This window comes from Esox lucius, chromosome 7 (assembly GCF_011004845.1).
Source record: "Esox lucius isolate fEsoLuc1 chromosome 7, fEsoLuc1.pri, whole genome shotgun sequence".
In the NCBI taxonomy this organism is placed as follows: domain Eukaryota; kingdom Metazoa; phylum Chordata; class Actinopteri; order Esociformes; family Esocidae; genus Esox; species Esox lucius.
This window is the reverse complement of record NC_047575.1, coordinates 11,112,981-11,129,187: the sequence shown is the minus strand read 5'-3', so window position 1 is coordinate 11,129,187 and position 16,207 is coordinate 11,112,981. Positions and strand designations below refer to the sequence as shown.

The 16,207-nt window shown below is 41.3% G+C and overlaps 3 protein-coding genes and 1 non-coding gene across 4 annotated transcripts; 3 read left to right on the top strand and 1 right to left on the bottom strand.

The window, feature by feature from the left end:
* Positions 1-753: 753 nt before the first annotated feature.
* Positions 754-5,611, bottom strand: LOC105027694 (aristaless-related homeobox protein). Its single transcript, XM_010899898.3, has 5 exons — positions 4,850-5,611; positions 3,844-4,381; positions 2,865-2,910; positions 1,579-1,883; positions 754-1,443 (listed from the first exon to the last, which is right to left on the bottom strand). The coding sequence occupies exons 1-5, from the start codon at positions 5,031-5,033 to the stop codon at positions 1,218-1,220; spliced, it is 1,299 nt and encodes a 432-aa protein (XP_010898200.1). The 5' UTR covers positions 5,034-5,611; the 3' UTR covers positions 754-1,217.
* A 450-nt stretch (positions 5,612-6,061) lies between these two features.
* LOC105027703 (sperm-associated antigen 16 protein) lies at positions 6,062-8,188 on the top strand. Its single transcript, XM_010899914.3, has one exon. The coding sequence runs from the start codon at positions 6,258-6,260 to the stop codon at positions 8,109-8,111; it is 1,854 nt and encodes a 617-aa protein (XP_010898216.2). The 5' UTR covers positions 6,062-6,257; the 3' UTR covers positions 8,112-8,188.
* Positions 8,189-8,475: 287 nt separating this feature from the next.
* ccdc82 (coiled-coil domain containing 82) lies at positions 8,476-14,476 on the top strand. The gene is made up of 7 exons (XM_010899897.3): positions 8,476-9,320; positions 9,505-9,739; positions 9,822-9,914; positions 10,004-10,128; positions 11,615-11,788; positions 12,004-12,192; positions 13,789-14,476. Exons 1-7 carry the CDS (start codon positions 8,790-8,792, stop codon positions 13,852-13,854), a joined length of 1,413 nt encoding a protein of 470 aa, XP_010898199.1. The 5' UTR covers positions 8,476-8,789; the 3' UTR covers positions 13,855-14,476.
* A 1,578-nt stretch (positions 14,477-16,054) lies between these two features.
* On the top strand, positions 16,055-16,126 carry trnac-gca. Its single transcript has one exon. It is a non-coding gene; the product is annotated as a tRNA-Cys (tRNA).
* Positions 16,127-16,207: the final 81 nt, after the last annotated feature.

Sequence of the window (16,207 nt, the reverse complement as noted above, 5' to 3'; positions counted from 1 at the left end):
TATATTTTCCATTCTTCTCCCTAATTAAAAAAATATAGCGTAACCTACAGTATCGACCCGCAATGGAATTTTATGAATGTCTATCCACGTGGTATCTTTTGTAAAGCAGGCTGTTGAATAGTCTGTATTGTCCTGCTTTCTGTGACTAATTGTTTCGGCTGTGAATATTAGCAGAAATATTTTCTTTTTTGTTTAAAACTGTCAAACGCTGTATTTCTTCTAGTGTAAGTAATTAAGCGAAATTATTTCGTTGTTTTTTTGTCGTGGGACAAAACTCACCGATTGTGCGCGGCTGCCGTGCCCTTTCTGCTATACATGGCTATGCATGCTGGGTGTACCAGATGAAATAGTCCCTGTTTATCACGAGGGGGTGTCGGCGCTTACCTAAATGGTCCGAATGCACTGGTGAGAGAAATTGTTTTTGTGTTGAATTATATGAGTTTTTTTTTTGTTTAGTTCAGAAAATGCCGTTCTCGTCAATCTGCCAAGCTATAAGTCAATCTCAAAGGCATAGGGGTATTTGGAGAGACCACGATGTTGCAAGTTTGTTATTATACGTGTGTATAGTGTTGAATACACTTCATTCTATTCACAGAATGATTTTATTTTTCATTTTAAATTTCACTGAAAACATTTAAAATCGAGGAAAGTGCAAAGTTTTCCATTGGACAATTTATTATTTTAGGTATTTTCCTCTGGTTCATCTGAAACCAGAAAATCATTTTAAAATAAAATAAAATGTTCCATATGAAAACTTCCTTCTGGTTCATAATATGGGACTCATAAATAAAAACTTAAAAACCAAGTCATTTGAGAAGACTGAAACAACACCACATCTGTCAACACATAAAATGTAGTCTACAGTATATGATCTTTAAACTTACAGTCTGTAGTCTACAGCATTTCTCTCCATTAGAACCTCTCAAGGGCCTAGATCTCTCCCTTTGGTGGCCTGTAGCACCCTGTGAGAGGCTGCTATGGGTCATTCCTGAGGATCAAAAGGCAGGGAGTCCACTTTTTTATTTCTTCTCTCTTTTAGTTCATGAGGAAATCTTATTTCACTGTTGTCGAGAGCGTTTGGGGAGGAACTACGCGGCGTGTGGAGGTGGGGGCGGGGAGGTTAGGCGAGGTTTTCTTGCGCTATACCACTTCTAAGCTGCTAGTCCTTTGGTCATGACTCATGCTCCATGTGGAGGGGTTGGGGGGGGGTCAATGTCTCAACACACCTCCTTCCCAGTCGTGCTGGAAGGTAGGATGTTGAGTTGTGTCAGCTGAGCTGAGTGCTCTTTAGCTTTGAGCCGCAGTGCTGCAATGCTGGAGGCCCGGCGGTCCACAGGTGAGGAGGGAGAGGGCTCTGACAAAGCGGTCGGAGGCTGGACTGGAGCCTCTACTGCAGGTACGGGATGGCGTAAGAGTGTCAGAGGACCCATGCTGGAGAAGAGTCTGCCAATGGAAGGCGAGAAATTGGAGGGGTTGGAAGAGTGAGTGACTATACAGGCAGATTTGGAAATAATGAAATATGGACATATAGTCAATCAGATGAAGCCTTGTTAGCACGATGTTGTCTTCTGCGCTTACCTTCCAAAGGAGGGACTAATAAAGGTGGGGTGTCTAAACATGGCTGCCCCCAGGAAGGGGCCAAAACCCAGGGGGGAGGCAGAGCTGGTGAGGGGCTGGGTCAGACCCTGAAAGGAGGTGGCAGCAGCAGTCCAGGCAGACTCCAGGGAGGGGTGAGAGTGAGGTGGGAAATGACTTCCCTCCAGGTAGTGGCTGAGGTGGTGGGCTGCTCCCAGGGGTCCGGAAAAGGGGTTTCCTGGAGAGTGAGTATGAACCCCAGCCTTTTCCCTCTTCCTCCACTTTGCTCTGCGGTTCTGGAACCACACCTTGGAGAAAGGCAGAGAGAGACAGTTAGGCCAGGGGTTGGGAATGGGATTCATAACAAATGGTCGTTCACAGTTAGCTATTGTACGTATATATATTTTTAATGAATTTACATTTGAATTTGGAAATGACAATAAAGCACATTTTCTTCATGTTGTGAAAGTAAACAAACTGGTGTGAAGGGAACAGAGAGTGGAATCAGAAACTAAGTGCCTGTGAACTTGACACTGGCTATGAAATTAAACAGAATTTAGGAGGTCTGTGGCCTACGGTGTTCAAGCCGTCACATGTCCTGTTACAGCATAGGTTTGAATCTTAACCATACGTCTTTCACCAAAACCTATTTTCCGTCGTTCCCCACCGTCTTTATCAACAAAGAATACATCTATCTGAAATTGTAGTTCCAAACAACGATTTGCTGATCTAAATCTCCGAAGCGACGACTGGTGGCAACTGGTGGGTTAAATGCATAGTCTGGTAGCCTATGATGTGATGCTGTGACTCGTGTTTAAAAATGCAAGCAGTGTTATAAATAAGACTATTAAGGATGATAACACCCATTAATGTGTATGTCTAACTAAAAGTTTGAGATTAATGCGCTGTTAAAACAATTACACGATGGGAAATCAAACAGAATTACCCCGGTTTGCAAAGATGCGGTTTTGGTCAATACTAACTGTGTTTGCGCTGCCAAGGGCATGACAAAGCCATGAACGCCCACTGAGCGCAAATTAAGTTCGTAGTATGTTGAAATACTTTCTTCCACAGCGAATAGCGTATTACAAATATCATAAACATAACAACAGTATTGTAATTAACATTATTATTAGGTAAGCCCATAATGTTTTTCTATGTTTTTCTATAATGTTATAGAAATTAAATATTATTTAACAGAACGATGTATTGAGTTATTGCATTAGTGAGTGTTTTTGTAGTCCAGACGTAAGAATGTAAAATATGAGCTAGCAATAAATGACACTCACTTGCACACGCGCCTCTGTGAGATCCAACCGCATGGCTAACTCCTCCCTAAATTGAAAGAAGAATAAATGACACATAATATGAAGTTATCATCATACCTTTCCACGCACAAATACAATGCTGACATTAATACAAACCTATAAGATAACGATACAATTATGAAATAATAGTCGTCGTTGTATTATATTTGTGTGAGCGACGTTGAGATGGGAGAATAGTGTTCTCTATCAATAGCCATCAATCTTGTTCGAAATGTTCCTTTGTAAACCAGGCAATAGATATTCTGTCTCACAAATGTTTTTGTAAAGCTGTAATTATGCAAATGGATCTCTCTGCAATAGTAAAGCTTTTTATTTGCAGCAGCAAAAATCAATTCACATATCAATAAATGTAAACGATTTCTAACAATATATTTAGCAAATAGGCTTAGTTTTGTCAACTACGGTTTACAAATAATACAAATACTTCATAATTCACAATAAAATGAGATTTGCTGTATTAAATAGTATTACAAAACCTTATTGTTGATTTATTATTATTAAACTGTACTGTTCTATTTTTAATGTAACATCGGGGATAGTTCTGCACACATCTTGTACTTTCGTTGTTTTGTATGTGAATTATATTGTTAGTGAAAGACATATATGATTATCATTATGCGTGTATTTATTATTTTTCTATTTCTATTTTTCTATTGTATTGATATTGCCTAATTTGTTTGCTTAATAAATAATAATAATAATATCAGTAATGTAATCAGTAATATTACTTTTCAGAGAAAGCTTATAATATTATTAGATACTTCCTGTTGTTAAATTTTTAAGCCAATGTTTTTAAGCCAACGTTTCTAATCCCCTCACTAGGATTTACCATATAGACTTCCTATTTTTATTTTCACATAGGCCTATTAACAACAGATTTACTTTTTTAATTTCAGTTACTAATAGCTTCTGTACGTGGTGGCCCATGAGATTGCAATACCTTGTGAATACATCCGGGTAGTGCGTCTTTTGGAAAGCTCTCTCCAGCTCCTCGAGCTGGTAACTGGTAAACGTAGTCCTGTATCTTCTCTGTTTTCGCTTTAGCATCCCTTCCTCTGAGTCACTGCCAGCTGAGAGGCACACACTGTCCTCTCCATCTTTTACATCTCCATGGATTGGCAAATTCTCTTCGTTTTTTGCAGACATTTCTATGTCTTCGCTGACGCGCTCCTGACCCATGTCCTCCTCGAACTTTAGGGCGTCAAGTTCGGCGTGCTCCTCTGTCCCGCGCTCGAGGTTCTGATCTTCCTCGTTTTGACCGTGGGATGCGTTTTCCCTGTACGATTTACTGCGGCTGATGCTTACTTGTGGCGCCTGAGTGATTTTCAGATGTTCGTAAACTTTGTCTAGAGGACGCTCCCTCTCTTCCGGCTCCTCATTCTCCAGAATTCCTCGACTGATGTCCATTAATTTTCCTCCTGGGCCATACAGACGCCTCAACTTAGGAGGCAGGTGCATGTCCGCATCTTTCTGAGGGGCTGCAAAGAGATAATGAGTATTTTAAGGAACTAAAAATAATCAACAGCGCAAAATACAATATCATACGTTTGATCACCTAAGCTATAATTTAGCCATTTTATAGGTTATGGGCCAAAGTAAAATGTAGGCTACTATTCATATAAAATAAAATTTCGTTTCGATTAACTCTAAATTTTTAGAGAATATACCTATTTATAAAGTAGTATATATATAGGTATATAGGAACTTACTTTTTAGATTCTTTCTTTGGTTTACGTTGTAAATTTAATAGTACATAGGGCTAGGTATATATTAACCAGTCTTTGAAAAAGTGTGTAAATATTTTTCCTTAAGTTGCTTAAATGCAAGTGCAACAAAAAATAAAGCTGCAAATGCAATAACTATGCATTTGGAGTTATTCTCTATTTACATTACAGCCTTAGTATATGGGTTCTGTTAAGCCTAACAGTCAATTTACAACATCTTACCTTCCAGAGACGCGTTATGTTCCACTCTCCCAGTAAGCGTTGGTAAACTTTGCATTCCTGTGAGTCTGACTTTAAGAGGACTTCTTCTGGCGAGTATGCTCTCGATGCAGTATGATGAAAGCATGGATGATTTAGATTTACTTTCAGTTTTTTCAGGGCCATCTTTCTCATTTGGATGGCTCATGTCTTGCGCTTCACAGGTGAGTGTCCGGAGGGACCTTGTATATGTAAACGTTTATACTTAAGCTGCCCTGCCTCCCCTATCTCCTCTGTCTACAGTCTAAACTGACATCTGAAGGCTGCTTTACTTGCAACGGTCTCCAAATCTGTCGCATCCACGTGTTCTTGGCTTCCTATTGGTTGCCAGCTGAGAAGAGAAACATCATAGCCCACGATTATCAGTCAAGTTCAGTATCAAGAATCAGACAGATCATAGCTTGCCTTTTTTCAGGAGCTTTTACTACACGTTTGTATTTGACACACGTTCAGATTAGACGCCATTTTAACATATGGATACACTTGTGTCTAAGTGCAAGGAGAGGGGGAACAATAACAGAGGAAATATTACAGGTGATATGGGGTCTGACATTTTAATGAGCAGAGAATCGGTGCAAACACGTGAGAAACTGAGAAAAGGGTATCCAAAAGGTTTATTCGGCTGTCACTTGTAAGTTATTTACTGGATGGAGTGTTTGTCTCACCTACATGTATTCAGATGTATGCTCTCGATAACAGAGTACCCACAATGACAAAACTGCAATAATGTAGGACTCTTTCACGTTCCATACAGAACCTTATGTAAAAGGTTTTCCAAATAGAACTAACGAATATTCTACTTTAAACCAAAGAGTTCTATCTGGAACCCATTATAAATGGTACTTAAAATGATTCTTGTCCCACAGGGTCAGCCGAAGAACCCCTTTTGTAACATTTTCTTTCATCTGAAAGTGAAGACCGTCAGGCTGTGTGCGAGTCATTGAGCGTTGAGTTGTCCTATTGGGTCAATTGTGAATGGAATATGCCACCTTCTGTAATTGTTTTGCCATTGCAGGTTAGGAAATTAACATCAGTTACTCATTCTCTCTGTTACTATGCATCTTCATTCATTGTCCATTATATTAATAAAAAAAAAGTTAAATAATAACATAGAAAATCCTATCGCATGCATTCATTTTCGTGTTTATTACATGAGTTGCAAAGGCACAATAAATGCGTAAGGGATGTAGGATAAAGAAGAAAATTACTTCCATTTATATTGCAAATCATCCACGTTATTCAATCTACTCAGACAATCAGGCCTATAATTTTCCATGGCCACTGCAGACAGAATGTTGTGTTAACTCTAGTCTAGGGGCACGAGAATCCGTGACCATGGAGACCTGTAAACAAACACAAAGTGGTTGAAGGAATGGCCGCAAAAAATGAAACAGCGCAAGAATCTGTCGATGGGCCATATTACCTCGAAAACGTGTCAATACCAGATGACTCAGAAGACGATTATCAGTATGAGGAAGTTCTGGCCGATGGAGAAAGTAGCATGGCGGAGGAGGAGGAGGATTTGGAGACCGCAGTGAGAGCATTGCGCGAGTCCTCAAATGAATTTGGGTCCGTATTACAGAAGCTTAGCTCAGCTAAACAACCCATCTCTCACATTCCAGAAGTGGTTGATGATTTTCTCCGCAACTTTCTCGTCAAAATGGGGATGACTAGAACTCTGGATTGCTTTCAAGCAGAGTGGTACGAAATGTTGCAGAGGGGGTTGTTGAAACCCGAGCTTGTGGAGTTCGTGCCAGACGCATATACTCACAACCAACTTCTCGACAACGAACTGAAGAATGTCCAGAGAGAACGAGACAGCTACAGAAAGGCATCTTTAAAAGCTGCTGACACAATGATAAAGCTTCAGAAAGAAAGGGATTTCCATCGTCTGCAACACAAGCGTGTTGTCCAAGAGAAGAACAGGCTTGTTGAAGACATCAAACGACTTAAGAAGCACTATGAGTCCTATGAGCCTGCACTGAAGCAGCTGAGTGATAAGTACCAAGTGGCGTTGAAACAGAAGATGCTCATTAGTTTAGAGAGGGACAGGGCTTATGGCCAGGCCAACAGCCTGGAAGCCACCCTCCGTAATGCCCAAACATCACCTCCAATCCTTTCGGCCAACAGAGACACAGGTCTGCCCCCAAAACAGGACAAGACACAAAGTAAGTCTGGGAAAGGAGGCCGGCTACAGAATGATGGAATTGCCTTCTATGACCAAGACAACAACCCAACCAAATCTACAGCTCAGAAACACCTGAAAGACTCAGAGTTTCCCATGAGCAGCCATGTGAACCCCTACTTAGGCCGAATAAAAGCTCTGGGTTCTCAGAGCACCAAATCATCTGGATTCCAACTCACCAATTCAGTGAAAGCCCATAATCTGCCAATTAGTTGCCTAGCACTGCATCCCCGCAAGTTTATAGTGGCCTCCTCTAGTGATGACCAGCTCTGGAGGTTGTGGGGTATGCCTGTGGGGGAAATGATCATGACAGGTGAGGGTCATAGTGATTGGCTCTCTGGGTGCAGCTTCCATCCAACAGGTGGAAGCCTGGCCACCACCAGTGGAGACACTACGGTAAGGATATGGGATTTCTCCCAAGGCCGCTGCATCCTGACTCTTGATGGCCACACCCATGCCACGTGGGGCTGCTCCTTCCACACATGCGGTGACTTTGTGGCTTCCTGCTCCATGGACAACACTACGAAGGTCTGGGACCTGCAGAGCGAGCGCTGTCGTAACACACTGCGTGGCCACGTCGACTCCGTCAACAGTGTTACTTTCTTGCCCTTTTCCAACACTCTTCTTACTTGCTCTGCTGATAAAACGCTGTCTTTGTGGGATGCCAGGATTGGATTGTGTGCACAGACCTTCTATGGACACCAGCACTCCTGCAACCATGCCACCTTTAATCCACTGGGCGACACTGTTGCCTCTTGTGATTCATACGGAGTGGTTAAACTATGGGATGTGAGGAAAATAGCTGCCATGATAACCATGGACACTGGACCCGATCCTAGCAATCAAGTAGCCTTTAGCCCATCAGGCCGCACACTTGCTATTGCTAGTAATGATGGCTCTGTGAAGCTGGTGGAGCTGGCATCTACTCAGGTGTCCAGTTTACTGGGGCATGATGACGCTGTCCAGAGTGTAATCTTTGATCACAAGGGGGAGTACTTATTATCAGCCGGATCTGATGGTTCCATTCTCCTTTGGTCATAAATATTTATAATTACTTGTGCAGATAATTAAACTGGAAATATTGTTTTTATTGCTGACATGTTACATTGATTATTACAGAGAACGTTGTTATCTTAATTCTAAAGAATCTGTAATTCTCTAAGAAACATTTCCTGAATAAAATAACTAAATATGACTTATTGGATGACTAATTTTTTCTCGTGAATAAATTAACATGGTTTTTAAAAATCTTATTTGTACACATGATGCACAATGTTTGTGACCGATAAAATCTATAATTAACTTCACAAGTAGCCAACCAGTACTTTACCCCTAAAAACCTCAAGCTAAGGTTTCTACAATGCCCAGCAGCAGAGGCGCTATGACTTTAGAGGCCCTTCCTTTGAGTGGAGGGCGGGAGTCGAGAACGGAAGTGGGAAAAAGCACACAACAACATCAACAAAACCAAAAGAAAACATGCATGCGAGATAAAATTTTATGGGTTTTTTTTTAGGTTCGCCGCGGTTAAAGCTTGGAATCAAAACAGATGAACGTTGTTTATATGTGATAGCTTACATAGATAATTGCATGGAAATGAGCGTATTCTGCGTCTCGCATTAGCTAATTGGTAATAACGTAACTAGCTAGTTGGCTAGCCAGGATTGTTTAGGTTATTTAGCATTTTTTTGGACTGTTATCTTGGCAGCTCTAGAGGCAAAAATGGAAAGCCTGTACAAGCGTAAAGTGTTCGCGACAATGCGAAAAAATAAAGCCGAAGCGTCGAAGAAAAGGGCTGAAATCGGTCTGCCATCGTCTATCCTCGATGACAGTGACGAGGAGTCCTGCGCGAGCACGACCAGTATCAGCGCATCTGACTCAGAGAGTGAATATCGGAATTCGGACAGTGGAAGCGAAAGCACAGCTGCCAGTGGGGAACAGAGCCCTGACAGCGATGGCAGTAGCTCCAGTGAAGGTAGATCCCGTCCTCGACGGAAGCGCGTCCTCGCTGACAGCTCCAGCGACTCTGACAGCGATGTAGGAACCAAGCCTAAACGGAAAGTCGTTCCCAAAAAACGCATAAAACAGCAAAGCCAAGATTCTGATTCAGAGGACGAGAGTGCTGCACAAAAGGCTAAAAAAGTTGCTGAAGCCAAAGAGACGGCAGCTAAAAGAAAGCAACGCCAGTCTAAACTCTTGGCGTTATCTAAGGAGATTAAGTCCCGCGTTCCGAAACGCAGGGGTACATTAGAGGTATCTTACCACAAAATAGTGTAAACGAACTTAATTTTTTGTTGTTGTTTGTTTATCCTCTAGGCCAAATTATGTTTCCTCTACACACAATAACCAGTCCTATAGGATACTGACAAAACGTTCATTGTTGCTAAACATTGCAGTAAAACAGATGTATTGTTCATGCTGTCTTGTATATGTCCAGGATTCAGGTGACAGACCGAAGGATAAAGAAGCTGAAGATGCTACTGGTGGTGATGATGATGATGATGATGATAATGGGGAAGATGATGCCCCTGTCCCTGAAGCATTGGTTGGCAGCAGTGAGGAAGAGGCAGCAGATGACAGCGACAGTCTGAAGGATTTCATAGTTGAGGATACGACGGGGGACAAGGATAAAGAGATGTCAGATGAAAAGGCTGTATCTCTTCCGCGCCAATGTAAGTCTGAACAAACCTTATCATGGGTCCGAATTTCCACGTGAAAGCACCGTGTTATATAATTCCTTTCTCCTGTTTCTAGTCATCACTGGGTCACAGCTCAATCACTTTCAAGTTGTTGTCAAAGCCCTTATGATCAACGTCCTGGATGAATCTTTTCTGAAGTCTCTGTACAGTAAGTGTGTTTGCAGATCTAAAGCATCCTCTGAGATCGAGTGCATGATCCAAGTGTAGGAATCCTAACTGGTTGATAACTGTGAGCAGGCGGTGATCGTACGAAGAGATATGCTCAGGAGATGAAGGCGTCGCTGTTCCACTTCGATGAGCGGACGATCCTCCCTCGCCTGGAGAACCTGAAACAACGAAGCCGCTGGACCGACCGGTACAAGGTGAAGAATGTCCCAGATTCAGATAGGTGTTTGGGTTCAGTCGTTTTAACACCGGCTGGAAAAATCTAGCACATTTATTTTACGTCAGCAGTTGTCACAAAGTTTACAACGTTTATTTATCAAATGCACCGAATAACACAGCGTCATCCGGCACAATGAAATTCTTGTGACATGGCACATGACATCTATGTAGTGAGAGTTAAGAAGCACATAAAGCAAAGATTTAGCAATAATATACATAAAAATGTAAACTAGCAGCAATGTTAAAAAGAGTAGGACGGGGAATATGAACAATATGGGTAGAAGTATTGAATATTACAGGTACAATATGAATGTAATATGTCCATGAATGGTACATACAAAATAATATTCTATGTACATTGAATTTACATAGAAAGACATCAGAGCATTTGGAATGTTCATGTGTGGAAAGAACAAGTTTCAAAGAATGTGAGCACAGTGGCTAGGAAAAACGTCCAAGTAGGGTCGGAAACATGGGATGAAACCGAGTTAGGAGCAGGACCCAAGGACTGGACAGTCCTCTTCTAGCTGTACCTGGAGAAGATTTTAAGATTACGTCATTCGTTTGGGGCCAAATGAACATTTTGTATGTTCAAGTGACCCGCAGGTTAATAAGTGCCGTCTGTGTGACCTCAGGAATTGTTAGGCAGAAGCTAGATTTCCTACAAGACCAGGTAGACTTTGGACAGGGAAAGCCAGGTGTCACCAGGCCTAGTAGTTGTTTTTAGATCCAAAAAGATACTACAGCATAGAATTCACTGACCTTAGTCACCCAGTTCATAAACTTTTACAGTGTAAAAATTGGGACTGGAGACACAATGTCCCTGCCAGGTTGACCCAGAACAGGGCCAACCAGGCATAAAAGTGGTTCCACCCACTTTGCCAAGTACCAGGCAACCAAAGGGACACCAACCACGAACCACCTTGAGAGATGTCAGAGTATAGCTCACAGAGTTCTTTCTCTTTTCATGAATGTTTGGGATGACATTGGGTAACACAAGCCAGTGATTCAGACCCTGAATAGAATTTGTGGGAGGATATCCCACTGGTGAGAGGGGATCCTGCCAGGCAAAGAAATCAAGGATAGTGCCTTGCCGTTCATCTCCACACCCCTCGGCCAGACTACATGTAACAATACACCCTGTTGCATAGATGAGTTTAAAGTAAATACTTAAAGGTTGAGATTGAGTCTGTCTCACATTAACTGGCAGATCATTTCACGATAATAGAGCTCTATGGGCGAAAGCCCTTCCTTCCGCTGTCTGTTTAACAATTCTAGGTACAATAAGGAGCCCTGCTTTTTAAGATCAATTCAGAGAGATTAGGAGATTAAGCAAGAGCGTGTAATAATTGTTAGTTATCAGTAAAAACTTGTCAACTGTAGCGTAATTAGTGATCTTTTTTTTTGTGTGTAAGTTCAAAACAAACAATATGCCAACTGAGGTGTGTGTTTGTTTGTGTGCAGGAGCGGGTGGAATGTTACCCCAGGGTCCGGCTGGTGAAAATAGGGTTGGATGGGATGAGTGTTTGTGAGGCCTGCAAGCTCCAGAGACAATGCAGCTTCAGTGTGCGTCTTTCAGGGCAACTGTACGACGTCAACAGCCTCAAAGAGGACCAGTTCATGCCCGATGACACACAGGTAATCCATCTAAAAAAGAAATGTATTCTGTCTTTGTTTTGTCCATTTTGGTCCCAAAATAAAAGCATACTCTACATGGAATCTTAAAGTAACCCCTAACAAAAAGGTTGCCTTTGCAATGCCTTGCACTAATTTAGGCTTTAGTGGAAAGTCAGGTTTTCTAGTCTGTGTTTTCAATTACAGCTCACCTTGAATACCTCTTTCCTAAAATGCAGGCTTTCGATGTGGGTTCCGTTTGTGCCAGACGAACAGAGGTTTATCATGTTCTGAAACACTTCAAGTACCATTTGTTTCAACACTGCCGGACAGTGATGGAAGAGGAGAAGACTGGAGAGGAGGAACCAGTGAAAGAAACAGTGAAAAAGGTGTTTGCAAAGCTGGAGGAGAGGGGCTGGATCTCAGAGGTATGTACCCACAGAGATGAATACAGACCTTCAATGGCCTGACTTTCAGCGTAGTCAGAGTCATTGAAACTGTTAATATAGACATCTGGGTAGTACATCCACCTTCATTGGCTGATCCCAGCCAATGAACCGGTGTGAGTCATATGGAACTGGGTCTTCTGGAGGGATCAGCCAATGGTGAAGGAAAAAATGTACCACTTTAAAATGAAGCTTTATTGGCGCTACCTGTGCACTTAAATAAGCCTTAATGGGAATTATATACACTCACCTAAAGGATTATTAGGAACACCTGTTCAATTTCTCCAATCACATGGCAGTTGCTTCAATGCATTTAGGATCCTGTTCAAGACAATCTCCTGAACTCCAAACTGAATGTCAGAATGGGAAAGAAAGGTGATTTAAGCAATTTTGAGCGTGGCATGGTTGTTGGTGCCAGACGGCCGGGTCTGAGTATTTCACAATCTACTCAGTTACTGGGATTTTCTCGCACAACCATTTCTAGGGTTTACAAAGAATGGTGTGAAAAGGGAAAAGCATCCAGTATGCAGCAGTCCTGTGGGCGAAAATGGTGATGCTAGAGGTCAGAGGAGAATGGGCCGAGTGATTCAAGCTGATAGAAGAGCAACTTTGACTGAAATAACCACTCGTTACAACCGAGGTATGCAGCAAAGCATTTGTGAAGCCACAACACGCACAACCTTGAGGCGGATGGGCTACAACAGCACTCATCTCCACTGCAAATAGGAAAAAGAGGCTACAATTTGCACAAGCTCAGCAAAATTGGACAGTTGAAGACTGGAAGAATGTTGCCTGGTCTGATGAGTCTTGATTTCTGTTGAGATATTCAGATGGTAGAGTCAGAATTTGGCGTAAACAGAATGAGAACATGGATCCATCAAGCCTTGTTACCACTGTGCAGGCTGGTGGTGGTGGTGTAATGGTGTGGGGGATGTTTTCTTGGCACACTTTAGGCCCCTTAGTGCCAATTGGGCATCGTTTAAATGCCACGGCCTTCTTGAGCATTGTTTCTGACCATGTCCATCCCTTTATGACAACCATGTACCCATCCTCTGATGGCTACTTCCAGCAGGATAATGGACCATGTCACAAAGTTAGAATAATTTCAAATTGGTTTCTTGAACATGACAATGATTTCACTGTACTGAAATGGCCCCAGAAGTCACCAGATCTCAACCCAATAGAGCATCTTTGGGATGTGGTGGAACGGGAGCTTCGTGCCCTGGATGTGCATCCCACAAATCTCCATCAACTGCAAGATGCTATCCTATCAATATGGGCCAGCATTTCTAAAGAATACTTTCAGCACCTTGTTGAATCAATGCCACGTAGAAATAAGGCAGTTCTGAAGGCGAAAGGGGGTCAAACACAGTATTTGTATGGTGTTCCTAATAATCCTTTAGGTGAGTGTATGTATGCTTTCTCTATACATCTGTGTACATGTAAGCCACATCCCCTTTACTCCTCATTGAATGGCCACCTGTTTGAGTAAACATTCTTTCTCCCTATACTTTAATTATGTGAAATCTAAATCAATACTCTGATCATCCTCACTATTTCACTCCATCTGTCTCTCAGCAATATGAGAAGTTCCAGGATCATCTCAATGATGCAGACTATTTCCAGGAGGAGAAGCTCGACTGAAGGATTACAACAGATGGGATCAAAGATCTGTATCAAACATCATATAACGGCCGTCAGTTTGAACAGTTTTGCTGTTTATTCTGCATATTGTTAGAAAATGTTTTTTTTCACATTTTTCTTTTGTGGGCTTCTTCCATTCAATGTTAACATTTAAGATTGTAATGAAAAAAAAAGCTTATTTACAACAACAAAAAAATTCCCTCTTGTTAGGATCTATTGCGCCTCTATTATATCAACCATTTTCTATCAGTAAACTATCAGAACTCCACACTTAGTGCAGATGTATGTTCTACTGTATGTGCAAAGTTCTAAGATGAGGCGGTATGCCTTGCTACCGTTTTAAATCGAAGAAATGCTACTTGTGATTATTTTCTCTGTACTGTCCTGATTACCTTTCCTACTTAGTTGATGCAGTGTTATCCTTCTAATAGTCAAGATAATTCCTGACTGTGTCTTCTTCAAAAGATGACCTAAAAAGACTATATAAACATAAGAATTGTTCTCTATTGCAGATGACAGTATTCAGTATGTGAAGATGGTACAACTCTTGTGAGTTGATGTATTTCTATCAAAAATGCCTGTGACGCTTCATAACACTAAAAAATAAAAACTATGTTGTCAATTAGCATGTCAGTGTGATTTATGATCATCTTTGACATGCAAGAAACAGAAAAAATACTAAATACAGAATCACATACAAAACCAGTGTAACACCTGGTGGGAAATCTCCTCTGATCAAACCATCATTCCATCATAACATGCATCTCTCCTATCACCTCAACATTGAGCTAGATCTGCAAAAAGACATGGCATCCATTGTTGGATTCACCCACATACACTTAACCCTTTATAAGAACCACTGAATCATACAATAGTTAAATATGTATCATTAAGAATGTCCTCAAACCCAATGTTCTCATCATTCCCTCTGAGTTTGTCGAAAGATAGGTTTGAACTTTGTAGAAAGGGCACATGCTGAACCTGATAGAATAAGATGAAATCAGAGCTACAGGGGAAGTGGAGAAGTAATGTGTATATCATCACATTCCTGTGCATTCAATTTCGGTGTGAATGACATAAAACCTATCTTGTTGCCCTGTACTCCATAATTCGTTTAAGTGGGGCATGTATGCCCAGAATGCTAATAGGAGTTTAAAAATGAATGGTGTCCTTGTTTAGTTGGAACTGTAGAAAAAAAGGAACACAGGTAAATGGACAGAGCACACTTTATTTTATCAGGAGGCATGTCCAATGTTATACTACCTAGTGGAAGTTCAGTTATTCATGTGAGTGCATTTCTCATGGAGGTATATGTTTTTGTGATTAAGGGGGATCATTGTGTGTAGGGCCCTGGCCAACTATAAACCCGTTCCAGAGGATGACAGGAGAGCAGCTTGTTATTCACACTGGAGACACAAGACACTGTTATTCTTTGGGTATCAATGAAAGAGCCTTTTTTTATTGCTATTAGTAAAATCATAAGATACCTCTAATAGGGACAGAGACTTGTGACTGGAAAAATGTCCGTTGAACACAGTCCACATCTGAAATTTCCTGAAAGTCTGACAACAGGCTGTTGAAAGTGTTATTTAATGTGCCTTATTGGGATATCTAGCTAGTTAATCTAGGCTATGTTTACAGCTAACCTGTCCACCCGTCTAGTGCACTTATATACTTTACTTTTAAGCAAGAATCATATACGTTTGCAAACATGTACATTTGCCAAGTTAACAAGCTAAAATATTCCTAGACTACACCTAGGGTAGATAACTCGATTTTCCAGGAAACGGTCCATTAACCTAAACACAGCTAGCTTGTCAATGTAAGTAGTTACACAATACGTCTAGCTAACGTCTAAGACGTTAGACCGATAAATGTAACGATTTCTCGAAATGGGCTGGATAAGGACATTCTTGGTGTAGTTTTATGTGTTGTATGGTGTTTGAAGATACATTACAGAGTTAGAACAATACTTAAAATACTTGAAGTAGTCATTGAAGAAATACTGGGTGGCTACTTCCGGTGTACTGCAGCGGTTTAGCTTGTTTCTGATCTGTAACTATTCATCAAAGTGCAATCTCTAACAAATAAAATCGGTATCATAACCTAAATTATAAGCCATTTATTTTCCAAACTGCTTAGAAGAAAAACCTTGCAAGAGTAGTAATATATACCAAAAGATTCCCCACTTCGAGGACAAGGGGGTATAGCTCAGTGGTAGAGCATTTGACTGCAGATCAAGAGGTCCCCGGTTCAAATCCGGGTGCCCCCTCTTTTTCTTTCTTTGACGGCATGTAAAACAATTTTTTTTATCTTTGTTGAACCTATCTAGGTTGTTTAATTGCACAATCAC